This window comes from Schistocerca nitens, chromosome 1, assembly GCF_023898315.1.
Source record: "Schistocerca nitens isolate TAMUIC-IGC-003100 chromosome 1, iqSchNite1.1, whole genome shotgun sequence".
In the NCBI taxonomy this organism is placed as follows: Eukaryota; Metazoa; Arthropoda; class Insecta; order Orthoptera; family Acrididae; genus Schistocerca; species Schistocerca nitens.
This window is the reverse complement of record NC_064614.1, coordinates 1,015,154,741-1,015,174,507: the sequence shown is the minus strand read 5'-3', so window position 1 is coordinate 1,015,174,507 and position 19,767 is coordinate 1,015,154,741. Positions and strand designations below refer to the sequence as shown.

Here is a 19,767-nt window from a genome sequence, read left to right as displayed (position 1 = left end):
CATCCCTATGAAATCCCCAAACCACCTTCCCTACCCTCTGGCTCCTATCCTTGTAACCGCCCCCGGTGCAAAACCTGTCCCATGCACCCTCCCACCACCACCTACTCCAGTCCTGTAACCCGGAAGGTGTACACGATCAAAGGCAGAGCCACGTGTGAAAGCACCCACGTGATTTACCAACTGACCTGCCTACACTGTGATGCATTCTATGTGGGAATGACCAGCAACAAACTGTCCATTCGCATGAATGGACACAGGCAGACAGTGTTTGTTGGTAATGAGGATCACCCTGTGGCTAAACATGCCTTGGTGCACAGCCAGCACATCTTGGCACAGTGTTACACCGTCCGGGTTATCTGGATACTTCCCACCAACACCAACCTATCCGAACTCCGGAGATGGGAACTTGCCCTTCAGTATATCCTCTCTTCTCGTTATCCGCCAGGCCTCAATCTCCGCTAATTTCAAGTTGCCGCCACTCATACCTCACCTGTCTCTCAACAACTTCTTTGCCTCTACTCTTCCACCTCGACTGACATCTCTGCCCAAACTCTTTGTCTTTAAATATGTCTGCTTGTGTCTGTATGTGTGGATGGATATGTGTGTGTGTGCGAGTGTATACCTGTCCTTTTTTCCCCCTAAGGTAAGTCTTTCCGCTCCCGGGATTGGAATGACTCCTTACCCTCTCCCTTAAAACCCACATCCTTTCATCTTTCCCTCTCCTTCCCTCTTTCCTGACGAAGCAACCGTTGGTTGCGAAAGCTAGAATTTTGTGTGTATATTTGTGTTTTTTTGTGTGTCTATCGACCTGCCAGCGCTTTTGTTTGGTAAGTCCCATCATCTTTCTTTTTAGATATATTTTTTCCACGTGGAATGTTTCCCTCTGTTATATTCATATATATATATATATATATATATATATATATATATATATATATATATATATATATCCTGCTTGCTTGTTAATACAGGTATAATGATAATGGTAGCAGAACAGTATCATGAGGGCTCAGAGATTTTATCTTTTGTAAAGCAGTTAATATCCTATATTGAAATTATATGAGGGCAGCTAACACAAATATGATGTGAGTACAAGAGTGATGAGCCAAGTAATTAAGGACAACAGAAAGCTATCTTGGCTCATAATTGTGTTTCAGAACTTGCACAAAGAATTGAAACTTCCGTAATATTCATAAAAAAAAGAAAAGAAAAAAAAAGGAGTCAAGTAAGACTGACAGATGAATCGTAATTATAGTTTGTGCATCTGTAAGAAGAGATGTGAAAGAAAACTATAATTATTTATAGCTACGTTCATGCAGATGATGGTCCAGAAGATTCTAACCCTATCTCCAACTAATCAACATACAGTCAAACTCCCTAAATTGCACAATTAAATTGATTTTTTTTAGAGAGGAAGACCATTCTATGCTACTATCTTATCACAAACATATGAAATCTCAAAGGGGATGATATGATCAAAGTTTCAGTGTTGGGAAAGATGAAACCTAAAACAAAAAAGTCACCAGGATTTTAAGATGTTCCCACTCACTTTGGCCCAGCTTATATTTCTTTTGCTTAGAGTAAAATCCCAAACAATTGGTTAGATAGTGAGTTTTGAAAAGGGTGCCACAACTGAGAGTTCAGGTTTAACAATATTTGTGTTTGGCTACAAATCTCTCCAAATTTGTTTGTGCTTCTTTTGGCTGTAAGGATCCAATCAGAGTTAATAAGACGTTAGGAGAGAAACTATAATTTGACCAAGGAAAACTCTGCCTTCTTGATAGCAAAAACTAATCCATTTAAAGCATATTGATGGCATGACAGATACTATGTCCACTAGTATACTGATTTACAGATATGTGTGCTACCTGGTACTGAAGGATCAGTGCAAACACAGCTAGTACAAAATTCTGTAACACCAAACAAGGGCATCTCACAGGGAGCTTCTCTGATTTTTTTTCATACTCACTGAACTTGAAGGTCACTGCCCAAACATCAATTTCCTAAGGGAGTACTATGCACTCCTCAAAAACAATATAGAAATCTATTTTGAAGTTTCCTGAGCGTTGTTATGTAAAAAGAATTTCCAACATTTTAAAAAAGAATGTAAATACATAAAACTGCAACCAGTCACTTTTTTGAATATTTATTTATTATTCTATGAACCAGTTTTTGAACCTTTTCAGGTTCATCTTCAGTTGGTTTTCTGGAGGTTACATTACTATTTCTAGCATAATACTGGGTGCTGGCTTGTAACAGTATCGGCGGCTTTTTTTCATTAGCCAGCACCCAACATTATGCTAGAAAAAGTGATGTAACCTCCAGGAAACCAACTGAATATGAACTTGAAAAGATTCGAAAACTGGTTCATGGAATAATAAATAAATGCTCAAAAAAGTCACTGGTTCCAGTTTTCAGTATTTAGATTCAATCAACAGTCATTGTTTCTAAAATATCCATAATGCATAAGCTTAATCTTTTAACAAAGATGCAGGCAGCCTCCTAGAATTGAAGTCACAGATTTAAATCTCATTAGTAGCAACATTTTTCCTGTACTTTTCTTTGACTTGTGCATTTGTTATCAAATAGAAATTTTAATTAGCAAATGTTGAATCATAATTTTAATAACGATAACATCCTTTTAATTGTTTATCACATGAAAATGAGAGTACTTGAATAAAATTAAAATGTTTGTACAAAAATGTGAATCATCAAATAGAAAACAAAATAATTTGTTTTATTTCTGGAGACTACAGAGTGTTATTGATACATGTAATTTTTTTATTTGACAATCAGACATTCTGCATTTTACACCATACTGAAATTTATTAGAATGCTCATATTTTCACATGACTATTAATTAAAAATTAAAATTTTATTTTTTGTTTAAAAAACTATGATTCAATACTTGTTAATTAATATTTCAATTCGATAATAAATTTAGAATTCAAATGATATTTTTAAAAAGTTGCTACTAGGGAGAAAAGAACCAGCAACTTTGTGATCAAGCATCTAAAATGCTTTCAATGTCTCATTATTTTATACTAAACAGCATTAAGAAATCTTCAGTCATTCTTTTTTAATATTTTTGGGCGGTGTCTCATACTGCTTTGGGAAATTTGTGTGTGAGAGCTGACCTTCAAATCCTACAAGCACAATAAATCAAAGGGGGTCAGTCTGTAAGGCCCCTTCTCATCAAGTCTGTACAAGGCAATGCAGCTACCGTTCCTTATTTCTTCTCCTCTTTCCTTTCTTAGTTTGCTTAAGCTGACTGCAGACGCAGGTTTATTGGGCAGGGATTCAGTTAATAAACCAACCAGCTACAGGTGAAGGGTGAGAGGTACTACACAGGGTGAACACACCTTATTCTCAACACTCCCAGGATCATCTATCTCAGACTCCAGTGCTGGTGTTTGCTGCTGTAACGAAGATGGTGTCTGCTGTATGTCAGACACTCTTAACTGTGGCTGTTGCTGCTGCCTGATTTGTCCCACGACTCTCTGAGGAGACTTTTCAATTTCTCGCTGCCACTGCTCACGGAAGCTTGCCAACAGGTCTTCCATTCTCTGTAAAGAATAAGGCAACTTTAGAAAACAGCAATGTAAATAATACAGTATTAGGTATTATTCTACATATACAAGAGAACTTTAATAGAAGAAGAATGGAAAATAAAATTGAAAGTGGATTAAAAGAAGACCAATGTGGTTTTAGAAGCAGGGGCACTTGAGGAACGATTTTAGCACTGTGGGTAAGAGCACAGCTTTAAGGAAACTGATGAAAAACATACTGATTTCTCAGATTTGAAAAAGGCTCGATAATATGGAGTGGAATAACATGTTTTCCTTTCTTAAGCAGGGTGATATTAACAACAACTGAATTAGTCAGCAGTGACATAATGGAACAAGAGAGCAAATATCACGTAAGGTGAAAGGCAGGATTGCTCAATGTCACCACTGCTATTTTATTTGTGCACTGAAGAGAATTGGAGGAAAGTAAACAATCATCTCAATGTGAGAGTTGCTTGTTACATGTTGAAAATCAGCACAATATTGTTCACTGATGACAGCAGTGGTCATCAACAGTAATAATGAGCGAATGACATTGATGGCAGTATGATAGCAGTGGTTGTCAAAAGTAAACAGGAACTTAAGTCTGGTGCTTAGTGAAATGGAACATTTGCTAGCAGAAGCCTAATGCACATAATTAAAAAGAAAATGAAAGCAATGACACAGTAAATGGACATGCTGCACATCTTAAATGTTCAAAATAGAGATGCCTGGAGATCTGGACTAATTTTGCTGTCTAAGGAGTATAATAAATAAAGACAGATGAAGCAAGAATGAGGTAAGTTAGTAGCAATTATTGCAATGGTAAAAGGATTTTATACAAAGAGAAACATCTGCTAGCATCTGCCGAATTAGAAGAACATTTTAATTAAAAACAGAATCAGAAAAAGATTATTTAAAAACTATGTTTTTACTATCTGTGTATTGCAACTGATGGGAAAATTACAAAATAGGACACTAACTACATCTAGGAACATCTGTTTACAAAAGGGTAGCACTGATGCTCCAGCTCTTAGCAACCAGAGAGTTACACTAATATGTTTCACTTCTCACCCCTTCCAAGCTTGTACCTTTTTCACTCTGTTCCCACCTGAAGAAAACAAATAATGACTTATCTTCAACATCACTTTCCCAAATATTGAGTGCTTCAGCAATTTTCTGCTAGTCATTTAGCAACAAAGATAAAGATATCAACTTTGTTTTTTGAATGACACTGTGCTGTGCTATTCTTTATTGTCACAATATCAGATCTTGATGAAACAAATTCAGTAACATAGCTCTTCTGCAGAACTAACAAGAAATCATGAGGTACAAATTCATTTTTGTCTTGCTGTTAAGGCCTGTTGAATGGTGTGCTACACTGAATTTTATGGCACTCTCCAAGAAAACTTCACCTGCTTAACCAACAGGCAGGTGATGTTTATGAAACCTGTATTGTCAACACAAAAGATATGTCACCTTCTATGCATTTAAAGTCTTGACTGCAACATAATGGAACAACAACTGGCTAATTAACTGTTTCAGTTGATTAGCAACCATCTTAGATCTAAAGATGCTTACTAAATGACTGATACATCTTATCATCTTGTTGTACAATACCGTTTGTGGAAATTGCAACACCAAGAAGGAAACGCACAAACTCAATTAATGTAATACTCCTGGTTAGGTACATGACAAGGGACAACTGATTACCTTTTCAAATCGGTACATGTCCTTTGAGCCCTAAAGTACATCATGTGGCCATCATGCACTGCAATTAGAGCTGTTATACGCCGTGGCATTGAATCAATAAGGTTTTGAATATGTTCCTGAGAGATTTCCCTCCACGCAATTAGTATCCAAGCTCACAAATCTGTGACACCAGTTACTGGAGGACCGTGACACACCAGGTGCCAACCAACCATATCCTAGACATGTTCAATGGGCGACATGTTTGGCGAACGTGCAGGCCAGGGAAGCAATGGTACCCATCGCTCTTCGAAGAAGGCCTGTACATTCCTCGCAATATGTGGCCAGGCATTCTTCTGTTGAAATATGGCCTGTCGAGATGCCTGAAGCAGGGGAAGTACTTCAGGCTCCACAACCTCCGTTAGGTACCGGTTGCTGCTCAATGTGCCCGCAATACGTACGAGGTGAAATCGGTTGTTGTAACCAAAGGTGCCCCAAACCATCACACCTGATGTTTGTCCACTATGCCGCTCCACAATGCAGCCCTCCAGGTTGCACTAACCACAGTAACGCTGGACACATATGTGGCCATCACTGTAGGACACGTTGAAGAGGGACTCATCCAAAAAGATTACATGTTGCCACTCAGCACTCCAGTGATGGTGTGCACGTGCCTGTTGCAGTCAGAGGAGCTTGTAGTTTCTGGACAATGTAAGCCGACGTAATGGCATGCGTGCAACCAGTCCAACTTGCAGCAGACAGTGACGAACAGTCGATGCAGGCAAGTTCACACCTGTTGCAGTGCTCCAGCGACATGCCAACACTGTAGATGACGCTGTACGGTCCGTAATGGCCATGCAGACAAGATGACGGTCATCCCGTGCTGTGGTCATGTTCCATGGTCCAGTTCCTGCTAGTCGCTGCATACGACTTTCCTCTATACACTGCTTCCACACACGCATCACTGTCGTAGCAGCATGCCCTATGCGAGCCAAAATGTCATGATATGACAACCCCGTTTCCCGAAAACCGATCATTCTGCCCCATTCGACTCGCTCACATGCCGGTATGTCTCCCTCACATGCCAGTATGTCTCCCTTTGACGTCCATGAGGCATACTGGCACTTACTGTATTGTTTCCACCTTGTGTGACAGCTCTGCACCGACTGCACTAGGCGCAACACCAACCCTGTTGGACTGACACGAGAGGGCTCTGCTCGGCCTACGTGTACCCCACCTGGCTGCAAAATGTATCACTTATTGCTTGCACACCCATCGCCACTTCCACCAAGTGTGGCGCTATTCAGGTAATTCCTTTTCGGTGTTGGACTTTTCACAAATGGCATTATTGTGATAAAGCCATTTGATATATATGACATGATTTGATTTCAATAAGACGACAAAACAACTGTGTTCCAAGCACCCTGTTCCCCACACCAAAACTAAGTTTATTGTGCAGTATCTCTCCCTGTCATTCTAGAAAAGCCAACCAGTACCCTTAAAGGGTCGTAGGAGTCTCTTTACTAGATGCCTGTTAGTCACAATTTATTAATTAATGACCCAAATAATTTGTACCTTTTGGCCACCAGTTTCCACATTGTAAGAACAGATGTGGTGCAGTTTCATCCCCCCCAGATCAATTCCATTAAAACCTTTATTATATACATTACTGTATTTTATGGACTGTAATACACACTTTTTCCTTCGAAAAACTGCCTCGAAAATTCAAGTGTGTCTTATACTCGAAATTAATATAAAGATGTCCAGAGTTTGATTTAAAATTCCTGCAATGGGCCATTAAAAATGGCCATATATTCAATGCCGTGGGAAACCTCTCTCTATCTGGCAACATTTGATTCAACTGGTAGCAGCAGTGCACCTATGCAACGAACATGAGTTAAGGGATTCACAAGCTTGCTAACACTGTCTCCCTTCTAACCTACCATCACAAACCCAGAACACTGTCCAGCCTCTGATGCATCACTGCAGTCTATAATGCCAATGAACTTGAATTGAAAGTGATTTGTGATATCAGTAACAGCAAAATATTTGTGTCTGTAGTTAGTTTCATAATTGAAAAAATAGAAGTTTTTCATATGATGTGAGCTATAAATTGAGAGTAATACCTTATGCAGGAGAACATACAAACAGAGCAGGTGAGTGGAATTTTGGCCCTCCACCAACAGAAAAAGCATTCACAATTGACGGATAGGAGAGGAGAACTGAAAAAATGAGGAAGATTAAACGTGCAAATACAGGACTGAATGCAGAATGGCCAAAACTGGACAACGATGTCAGAAATGGATCTAAGGACACTACCAAAATGGCATTGGAATTAACACAAAAATGATTCAAGTATAAGCTCGTAAGCTAGCACTACAGTGTATTTTAAGGGTGGAATTGGTTGGTGGTACAGGTTTATGAAGTGTCATTGAAACAGCATGTGAACCAAATATCACAAGAGTAAGAAGAGAAAATACTATCTTTTCCTCACTTATCACTTTATTATTCAACATTGAATGAAAGCCAGTGTGGGACTAAGCCAAATAGTGAATATGGATGAAACTCCTCTAACATTTGATCTTCCAAGTAAAAGAACTGTTGCCATGGAAGGCGCTAAAATTGTAACTATAAAAACAAGTGGACATAAAAAATGCACTACACTGTTGTCCTTTCATGTTATGCTGATGATACTAAATTTAATCCAATGGTCATTTTCAAGTGCAAAACAATACCAAAACCTTCTGAAATACCACCACATGGTGGTGTTCACATATATGACAAGGGTTGGATGGACAAGGCTGTTATGAAGTTATGGATTAACAGAGTGTGGGAGACAAGGAAAGGTGCTTTGCTGAAGAAGAGTTCTGTTCTTGTATTACATCAGTTTAGTAGTCATTTGAAAAATTCTGTGAAAAAGAAATTGATACAGGAAAATACAGAGATTGCTGTTATTCTGGGAGGACTTACTTCACAAATTGCAACGTCTTGATATCGTGATAAATAAACTATTTAAAATGTATATGAGAGAGGAATGGAAGAAATGGATGATGGATAAAATTCAATAATCAAACAAGTGTGTCTGTGGATAAAACAGTTGTGATCTAGAGTGAGAGAAGACATTATTATTGAATCATCCAAGAAGTGTGACATAAGTAATGCTCTCTATGGCAGTGAAGACCATCTTCTATGTGAAGAGGACAACAATGATGAAGAGGAGGAGGAGGAGGAGGAGGAGGAGGAAGAGGAAGAAGAAGAAGAAGAAGAAGAAAGTTCAGATGATGATTTTCGGCAATTTTAAAGGTCAGTTCGGTTTTGTACACTAACATTATTTTTTTAGTAGGCCTGTACAGTCTAACAATAAAAATTGTAAAAATGTCATCTTTTTAAAAAAAAATTCCTTAAAAATTAGAGAGCATCTTTAAATCCGTAGTGACTTATAGTTCATAAATTATTATACAAGATTGCTGTCCCTCTCTCAACTGACAATGTCAGGTCTCAAAAGCAATTATTAGCTGGATGATTAGGAGTGACCCAACAAGGTGGCAGAAACTAAGGGAGAAACAACACCTACAGAACACTCCAGTTGATGGGAAAGGAAAAGAGGCAAATAAAGAGGCAAAAGGAACTTCGGTGTGGCAGGAAGAGTAAAGAATAAGAGGGGAGAGGAAGGAGGAAGGGAGTGAGGGACAAGAGCAGGGGGCACCTCAGAGGCGCTAGGCTCAACAGGGCACTGGCACCACCTCCGACCCATCCCATTCCCCACACTATACCATGATCATGACACAAGAGGGACACCAGAAAGAACACAAGAAAAGGGGAAACAAATTGCCACAAAAGACCGGACAAAACTTAAGGAAAAGGGGAGGGGGGGGGGGGGGCAGAGAGAACATGGCTGGTGTGCACGCAAGGCCGAAGACCTCCCAAACCAACACCAATGCTAACTGGGGGTAGGCTAAGGGGAGTGGCAACCAGAGGAGAGGGAGTGGGAACTTGCAGGGGACAGGAAGAGGAGAAGGGGGCATACACAAAGTGAAGACAGCCATTTTCCTGAGGACCCTCAGTGTAGGATAAAGTATCAAAGGACTTATTCACACCTGTATCTTTTTATACATTGGGCAAACTGGCAATTACCATATGCAGGCAGCCAAACACAGGAATTCCCCAAATGGAGTGGGCATTCACTTTCACCCCATAGTGTGTCTGCAGTACAGCAGGAAGCCATGCCCAAACTGCAAACACCAAAAACACCTCATGGGTGACGGGACGTACAGCTTCACATCACACTGATAAACTGTAACCTTGACCTTCTCTTTGAGGGTATCTCCTCAAATGCTAGAATAAAGATGCCAGTACCATCACCTCGTCGGTCCAGATTGGACACACTGGAGGATGAACCCAAACCACACTCAAAAACTGATGAGGAGTAATGGATACCAGGATGTGACCAAGATGGTAACAAGCATGGAGGGCCACAGATTTGGTGGAAGAAGTGGAATTCAAACCCCAAAGGGGGACAAAAAAAAAACACCAGGGGAACAAAACTGCATGGGACAGCAGGAATTGGAGGATAACCAGGCTGATGAAAGCAAGGACACAGAGAATGGGAAGGAGGCAGCACGGGAGCAGTAGAGAGTACAGGGAGGCACGGGGAAGGGAATGCAGCCTGGGATGGAAGAAAGGGTTGCAGCAGCTCGGAGCCCTGTGTGCGCCACGCACATATTCAGGAAAGAGCTGTGAGCCCCCTGGTGGTTGTGGGGTGAGGTCTTGCAAATAACAGATATGTCATCAGTTGTATATTGCCCTTTAGATGCGTTAACAGAAGTGCAGTAGAACCACTGCCTACACAGATCAGGTTTGTTATGAGGAATGCTTCTTTCTCATGTTCTTTTTAGTCAAATTCATGACATTTTCAAGATAACACACAAAACTTCGCGGCAAATGAGTAAAAAATCAGGACACAGCAGAATTAGCTTCAACATAGGCTTAATAAAAATTTATTTTCACATAGCACATCACTGATGAGGTTAACAGCAGTATAGCATATATACAGCTTGGATGTAAATATAAACAAAAATTTCACACATTTTGCACTGAAGAGGTGGTACAGACTTGCTGGTACTTAAGCTGTTAATTTTTGGTGGTGCAAATTTGCTCTGGACACTTGTTTTCATTAATTAAGAAGCACATACAAGAGAGGCTAACAGATGTGGTTTTTATCATTGACAGAGCTTTTACCGGTTCTAACTTGAATCTGGTTTCTCTGTCCATCCACAGAGATTTAATTATAGAAAACACCCTTTCGATACATGCATTAGAATCTCAAACAGCTAGTGAAAACCAAACAAAGCTTCTAATATGTATCAGACCAGGGCTTCCCAACCTTTTCAGCTGGCAGACCCCTTCTTCAGTCGAAAATCCATGGCGGACCCCTAGTCAGTCAAGAGCACAGTAAATTTAAATTTCAGAGTGAAATCAATGGGAGCTGAAAGCTTCTTAATGCAAGTGCCACGTTCCCAATGCCCCCCCCCCCCCCCCCCCCCACCCCACGGAAGTACCAATAGTCTTTGGCTTTGGTTTAGAGATGAATGAAAACAACTTGAAATTAATGATCCAATTTGAATTCCCACTGTATCCAGACACATACTAGTGGATTTACTCCCTTTGTTCAACACACTATAGCCTGATTAAAATTATTTGGTAATTGACATTTCACATGTTGGAGCTGCCTTCCTCCAAGAGCAATCAACGTCACATCCAAACTGTTCACTGTTGACAAGCTGCCACTTGTGGTGCGTTCACTTTCACTGTTTGGCTACTGTTGTGTAAGGAGCATGCATATTTCGTAACAGTTTTGTGTGTGTGTGTGTGTGTGTGGTTTTTCGTGAAATCTGAAGAAAAATGTTCAAATGTATGTAAAGTCTATGGGACTTAACTGCTGAGGTCATCAGTCGCTAGTCTTACACATTATTAACCCAAGTTTAACTTCCGCAAAGGACAACACACACACACACACACACACACACACACACACACACGATGGAGGACTCGAACCTCCGGTGGGAGCGGCCGCGCAATCCACGACAACATGGCACCTTAGACTGCACAGCCATTCTGCACGGCTGTGAAGAAAAGAGGCAGACCCATGATTCGGGATACAAACACATCACGAAAGAAAAGAGGCCAAGGAATTGCCTTTGAAGGACTATTGTGACATCTGTTGAGCAAGGTGTGGGAATACATTCACCCAGTTTACATGTGTTTCCAAAACCGAATTTTGTAAGCCGCTGTCCCACTTCCGCTTTTGGTTGGTCAGGTAAACACTTCAAAATCGATTCTGGAAATCTGCTTTTATAAAGCCGTTTTCCAGTTCCACAATCGATTTTCATGCCTATGTAATATATTATAAAGAAAAGAAATTAGCTTTAGAGATCATTTTAATTTTCGTAACAAAAATATCAATGTAAATAGAATTCAATTAATAATTATTTCGTAAATGATAGAAGACAGAAACAAAATTCCTACTGAGTTATAGTTTAGGTACATTCACTGAGCATCTACGAACAAAAATGCTTTTGTTCTTTACTATAGATGACTCTGTAAGAATAATAATGGAATCCTAATGTGATGGTTGAAGGTGCTTCTGCTGACACAGTTTTGAAAAGATGGGTCAAATTCTTGGCAACTGGAGACAATGTCTGGTTCTACATCTAGAGAGCTTCGGTATTTAGTTTTGTGGGCAGCATAGATCGAGAATCCAGATTCACACATGTATGTTGTGGCAAACAGAAGTAGTACACGTTTTGCCTTTTCAACAAGGGGGTAGTATTTCTTGTTATCCAAATGGATCCAAAAGTGTGAGTAACCGTCAATGTCAAAACTTGATTTCAAGGTAGGGTCTGCGGCAATTTCTATCAAGAACTCATATTCATTTGATGATAGCATGTTTGGCTTTCTGGATACAGTGAATGGGTTGACCACCCATTCGTACTTCTGCAGCTTCTCATCTTCAGCTGTTGGGAAATAATGCTCCAACAATGACATCAAGCTTCGGAGATGTTCCAGGATTTGATGAAACAAATTCTTCCCGAGTGCCAATGTTTTGTTTTTCAAAAACTCCTTGAGAAGAGGAAAACACTCGACCTCCCCCTCCTTGACACTCTCTGCCCAAAAATTGATTTTCCTCTTGAATGCTCGAACTTTGTCGATAGCAGTGACCTTTCTTTCACTTTGCCCTTGCAGTGAAATATTCATTTCGTTCATTTTGGAGAAAATATCTGACAAATAAGCAAGTACATACTGCCAATTTTCGTCATAATAAGGTCTGCTAATTTGGTGTTATGCTCCAAAAGCAAAGCTAAGACTTCCAATCTTAATCCGTACAACCGAGAGAGTGCATTCCCACGTGAGAGCCACCTCACTTCTGTGTGGAGAAGCAGGGAACGATGAAGGCTTCCCATATCTTCACACAGTATTGTGAAAAGTCTTGACTTCAACGGCCTTGATTTTATGTAGTTAATGATTTGAATGGATTCGTCTAAAACTTTCTTGAACGAAACATTTGTTTTGTAGCTAAAGCATATCTGTGGAGAGTTCTGATGCAATCCTTGACGTTTTCTCTTATTTTCGTTATTGCTCCGACTGTGGGACCCGTCATAGCTTTTGCACCATCTGTGCACATATCTATGCAATTAGACCAGAAACTTCATTAGTCCTTAAAAAAATCATCCAATAGACGGAATATTTCAGCACCTGTTGTGTTGGCAGGTAGTGGTCTGCACAATAAGAGGTCCTCCTCAAAACATCCAGAATATTCATAACGGACAAAAGCCAATAAAATCGCTAATCCTGCAACATCAGTGGATTCATCTATCTACAGAGAAAATGAAATGTGTTGGATGCGAGAAACAAGAGTGTCTTTCACATCATTTGACATGGCAACAATGCGTCTCTTGACAGTATTGTTTGATAATGGCACCGAAGATACAAGCTTTACTGCCTTGCGGTTCTAGGCACTTCAGCCTGGAACCGCGTGACCGCTACGGTCGCAGGTTCAAATCCTGCCTCGGGCATGGATGTGTGTGATGTCCTTAGGTTAGTTACGTTTAATTAGTTCTAAGTTCTAGGCGACTGATGACCTCAGAAGTTAAGTCGCATAGTGCTCAGAGCCATTTGAGCCATTTACTGCCTTTTTGTCTAGCATGCAAGGAAAAATATCATTAACACAGGGCTTTATGAGATTTTCTGCAATGGTATGAGCTTTGCCTGTTTTTGCCACTCGATAACTACCCAAGAATGAAGCTTTTAATGAATTTTCATTAATTGTTTTTGCATGAGTTTTCATGTAATGCTGAGGAGCAGCTAGTTCAGCACTCTTCCTTTTGAAAAAATCGATGTCTTTAGCCTGGAAATTCGGGTGAGTACCTTCAAAATGACGGTGCAATTTAACTGGAACCATTGCACTGTTCGGAAGGACTCGCGCACAAATTACACACTGAGCTTTACCCTCCTTTGTCTCCATAAAGCCCATTTCTAAATAGCTTTCGTTGTACTTACACTTCTTGGTTATTCCCCTTCCACAGGATATTGCAACCAATGGAGTACTTGCAGTGTTTTCACATAATAAATCTGGCTGTGAAGCTTCTTGCAATTGTTCTTCCTTAGGTCGTCCTCCCTCCTCATTCATATCAACTGGAAACTTCCCTTGTTGTGAAGGTGATGGGGAAACTGCACCCTTCTTCAATGATCCTGACTTCAGTCACCAATCCATGTTAGAAGTAATAAACTGGTCAAAAATGAACTTATGGAATAGGTAGTGCACTGACAAAGCAAGTTTAACATTTATTGATGTCTGGGGCCGCATACGTGCCAGCGAGTGCTGTGATTGGTCGACAAAGCTCACTCCGCGCATGCGTAAAAGGTTTCAGCGCATCTAGCGCCATGAGCTGGCGCACAAACGACCTCCGTATTGTTGCGAAACAGTCGATCAGAGAAGCCGCATTCTCCAGCAGTAAACTGTGTATGCGTTCTCACTCAGGAACCGCAAAGGCTGCTTGGGAATACGACCTGAAGTAAAAGTACACGTTTTTCACACGGAAAAAAAAAGTGATGAATTTGATTTTCACATTTTTATTCAATAATTTTACTCATTATTTTACACGATTTGGTGAAAGGTGGCTGTGGACCCCCTAGAAAGGGCCGGCGGACCCCTAAGAGCTCCATGGACCACACGTTGGGAAGCCCTGTTTTAGACAAACTTACTCATTGTGAAAATGAACAAAAATTTCCTGTCATCATTCACTAACACTACTAAGATTAAGTTCATGACACTATATTTTGCCTAACTATACAATTCCTGAACACTAATCCAGCTTATGGTTTGATTTAGGGCTATCCACTCCATTGGCTGAAGAGGTTCCAGAAATTGTTCACACCATTCACAAATATATCCAATGCAGGTTGTGGTGATATTGTTTAACCGATCAAGTGTAACACGCTCTTTACTTCCCAGCTCACAAAACTGCTGGTTTATGTATATGTCAAAAATCTTTCAGATTTTCCAGCTCCTTATTTGTAAGGCAACACATTTATTTTGCCTGAAACTTCAATTGTAGTTAAATTTTCTTTTCCAGTGCACTGAATACTGTTGGAGATACACTTAACAAGATTCAAAGAACTGAAGTGTGATGAAGTACAGCAGAGTTTCAAAATAGTTCTTCGCTGTGATAACACACTTCACAAGGAATGGAAGCTAGGATTTTAATGCTTGGATAGCATTAATGACTTTTTCCAACAGTTTGTAGAAGAGATAAGCACCTAGCTGTACTATGATCTTGAAGTTCCTACTATACTCCTTCAGCGAACTCACAGAATGATTTTAGTTTTTCAATATGAACAGCAAAAATATGGAGCTGTATAGTAATGGGTAAGCCATTTGTACCAGTCTGAATAGTGTTTTGTATAATATGAGCAGGGCAGTCAACACCTAAAAATGCAACTTACATGAAAACAGTTTTTCCTCTCCTTTTCTTTTCTTCATAACCAGTGTGTATGTTGCCACATGAAATTGCTATAACCTTTTTCTTAAGCTCCAACCTTTTCAATACCTCTATGACATATGAAGTCAAATGCTCTGTGCTTTCAACACCAAAGTTCACCAACTCCAACACTTTATGATCTATAATACTATCCAGATGGAAAAATCTAAAATAAACTATTAACAGTGAAATAAACTGTGCAATCATGTTTGTGATAATTGATTTGGTTTTTGTCTGCATGTATGACAACTTCCTGTTGGACAGTGATTTAATTATGACAGCTGTGCAGTCTATTGACTTGAAATGCTGGTTTTGCACCACTGTGTGACATGCAAGTGTGACTCATTGTGCCGAAAGTTGCTTATCAATATCTGAAACTATCTTTATCGATAATTAATTATCAATTTTTGATCCTTAAATTGACGGACTTCATGTGAGTTACATCACAAACTCTACACTCAATATTCTCACCATGTCCATTAAAAACCAGAATTCTACCAGTGTCCTACTATTTAGTTTGCACTTGCATTTTCTCATGATGAACACAGAAAATATTTTAAAGTTTATCAAAGCCACTGCCATACGTACTGCAAATGTTAAAGCTACTGTACAACAGCACAACACACTGAAGTTAGACCATGCGCAACTGCTTACAAGAACTCTGTACCATTGAGTTTCTCAAAGAATCATTATATTATATTGAACTTAACAATCAACACAGTTTAGTTTTTTCTTCTGGATGGAGCACAATGCCTAAATTCCGTTTTGAGATGCCGGGACATTTTGCCAAAAACTGGAACAAAAGGGAACCATAGGAATGCTGAATTCATTTACAGTGGGTTACTCATAAAACATCAACAATGTCGGATCATTAGTAATGCAGATACCATTTCAGAAAGGCTACAGTATCATGTAAAATGAAGAATTCATTGATGTGCTCTTATTTTTGGGCAAACGTCACCAAAAGGCATCAACTGCATTCAAACAGTAGGCAGAACAGTGTCAAGTATACACTGTCAGATTCATCCAACCCTCATTAATACCATAAAATCATTTCCTGAGACTGGACACTTTGCACTAAAAACTGTCAACAGCTCATGATCTAGCAGTTAGTGTTGCTGATTCTTGATCATAGGGCCCAGTGTTCGATTTCCAGCCGAGTCAGGGATTTTTTCCACTCAGGACTGGGTGCATGTAGTGTCATCATCATCATTTCATCATTTCATTACCACTGACACGTAAGTTGCCGAAGTGGCATCCAACAAAAAGACTTACACCTGCTGGCCAAACTCTCCAGAAGGGGATGCCAGTCAAACATGGCAATGCTAGTCAAATATGGCATACACACTTTTCATTTTTCACACCATAAAATATATGGTAGTGAATTTCAACAGTGTTTGGAATGCTGTCATTTGGTTCTCCAGTAAGACAATAATTTTGTAGAAAAAGTATTGTTTCTGGGTTGACATAAGTTTCCCTAAGTGAAATTCTCTGATACTTCCCTGATTTCCAGACAAGTTTTAGCATTTTTCACTAATGAATTTTGAGATCTCATGGATAAGTGAAGACATAAGTTGACAAAAAATGTAAGGACTTCTGTATTTCTCCCCCCTGTGAGCAAAAATCTTAAGTACTAACATCAATATCCTTTGTAATTAACTGTTTTTAGATGGGGAAAGCAAGCCACACGGTATATGTGTTTCATTAATAACAATGTTGTTATTTTATTTCAATAAAACAAAACACATTCGGTGACAAAAACATGCATTTCATTGGAGTCACAAGAAAGATTTATAATACCTTCAATGATTTCAAAAATAACCTCTGAAAAATGTAGGTGCCTGGAAATAAGTGTATGAGGCACAGGACAGTTGTGAAAACCAACACTATTGGTGACCACAAATAAAATGCTGATTCTACTATGTTCATTATTGTTGGATATTACCCACTGTATTATGACTATAATTTATGACTATGATTTTTCTTTTGAGAAATGTATGAGTACACTGCATACAAACCGCCAGAGACTGGCACACATTTCTTTTCCTTATCGTCCATAATTTCATATATATAAACTACTTTTGAGGTGCCAAAATGTTCTTGAATAAATAAAATGTTGCATTGTACAATGTACTTGCTAGCCTCTGGCATGCCGAGGAGCACTGCAGTCCTAAGTCCATGGATAAACCACAAAAACCTGCCACATTATGCCATCACACACAAAGAGACTTTGGATGGCTCTGAGCGCTAACAAAGAGACTTTGGACTGGGGTAGATTAGTGAGATTGGATCCGACAGGCACGCCCTGCACATTCATGAGAAGCAGTGGGCTTCAGATCAGCAGGCCCGATCCATTAGAGATACCCACGCAAATGGCCTGCGGTTTTGGCCCATCGTGGAAGTCCACTCATGTTGTTGTTCTTGTTGTTCTTGTTGTCGTCTTCAGTCCTGAGACTGGTTTGATGCAGCTCTCCATGCTACTCTATCTTGTGCAAGCTTCTTCATCTCCCAGTACCTACTGCAGCCTACATCCTTCTGAATCTGCTTAGTGTATTCATCTCTTGGTCTCCCTCTGCGATTTTTACCCTCCACGCTGCCCTCCAATACTAAATTTGTGATCCCTTGATGCCTCAGAACATGTCCTACCAACCGATCCCTTCTTCTGGTCAAGTTGTGCCACAAACTCCTCTTCTCCCCAATTCTATTCAATACCTCCTCATTAGTTATGTGATCTACCCATCTAATCTTCAGCATTCTTCTGTAGCACCACATTTCGAAAGCTTCTATTCTCTTCTTGTCCAAAATATTTATCGTCCATGTTTCACTTCCATACATGGCTACACTCCATACAAATACGTTCAGAAACGACTTCCTGACACTTAAATCTATACTCGATGTTAACAAATTTCTCTTCTTCAGAAACGCTTTTCTTGCTGTTGCCAGTCTACATTTTATATCCTCTCTACTTCGACCATCATCAGTTATTTTGCTCCCCAAATAGCAAAACTCCTTTACTGCTGTAAGTGTCTCATTTCCTAATCTAATTCCCTCAGTATCACCCCACTTAATTCGACTACATTCCATTATCCTCATTTGCTTTTGTTGATGTTCATCTTATATCCTCCTTTCAAGACACTATCCATTCCGTTCAACTGCTCTGCCAAGTCCTTTGCTGTCTCTGACAGAATTACAATGTCATCGGCGAACCTCAACGTTTTTATTTCTTCTCCATGGATTTTAATACCTACTCCGAACTTTTCTCTTGTTTCCTTTACTGCTTGCTCAATATACAGATTGAATAACATCGGGGAGAGCCTACAACCCTGTCTCACTCCCTTCCCAACCACTGCTTCCCTTTCATGTCCCTCGGCTCTTATAACTGCAATCTGGTTTCTGTACAAATTGTAAATAGCCTTTCGCTCCCTGTATTTTACTCCTGCCACCTTCAGAATTTGAAAGAGAGCATTCCAGTCAACACTGTCAAAAGCTTTCTCTAAGTCGACAGTGTTCCAACATTTATATGGAATCCAAACTGATCTTCCCTGAGGTCGGCTTCTACAAGTTTTTCCATTCGTCTGTAAAAAATTCGCGTTAGTATATTGCAGCTGTGACTTATTAAACTGATAGTTCGGTAATTTTCACATCTGTCAACACCTGCTTTCTTTCGGATTGGAATTATTATATTCTTCTTGAAGTCTGAGGGTATTTCGCCTGTGTCATACATTTTGCTCACCAGATGGTAGAGTTTTGTCAGGACTGGCTCTCCCAAAGCCATCAGTAGTTCTAATGGAATGTTGTCTACTCCTGGGGCCTTGTTTCTACTCAGGTCTTTCAGTGCTCTGTCAAACTCTTCACGCAATATCGTATCTCCCATTTCATCTTCATCTACATCCTCTTCCATTTCCATAATATTGTCCTCAAGAACATTGCCACTGTATAGACCCTTCCACCTTTCTGCTTTCCCTTCTTTGCTTAGAATTGGGTTTCCATCTGAGCTCTTGATATTCATACAAGTGGCTCTCTTTCCTCCAAAGGTCTCTTTAATTTTCCTGTAGGCAGTATCTATCTTACCCCTAGTGAGATAAGCCTCTACATCCTTACATTTGTCCTCTAGCCATCCCTGCTCGGCCATTTTGCACTCCCTTTCGATCTCATTTTTGAGACGTTTGTATTCCTTTTTGCCTGCTTCATTTAATGCATTTTTATATTTCCTCCTTTCATCAATTAAATTCAGTATTTCTTCTGTCACCCAAGGATTTCTACTTGCCCTCGTCTTTTTACCTACTTGATCCTCTGCTGCCTTCACTATTTAATCCGTCAAAGCTACCCATTCTTCTTCTACCGTATTTCTTTCCCCCATTCCTGTCAATTGTTCCCTTATGCCCTCCCTGAAATTCTGTACAACCTCTGGTTCTTTCAGTTTATCCAGGTCCCATCTCCTTAAATTCCCACCGTTTTGCAGTTTCTTCAGTTTTAATCTTCAGTTCATAACCAAT

At 39.8% G+C, this 19,767-nt stretch overlaps 1 protein-coding gene across 1 annotated transcript in view; it reads right to left on the bottom strand.

Annotated features, from left to right (window-relative positions):
- The window catches only part of LOC126196150 (F-box only protein 9), a 112,239-nt gene that overhangs the window by 75,352 nt on the left and 17,120 nt on the right, over window positions 1-19,767 (bottom strand). Inside the window, exon 3 of the mRNA XM_049934545.1 lies at window positions 3,363-3,566. Within this exon, the coding sequence (XP_049790502.1) occupies window positions 3,363-3,566 (204 nt within the window). The remainder of the gene's footprint in view (window positions 1-3,362; window positions 3,567-19,767) is intronic.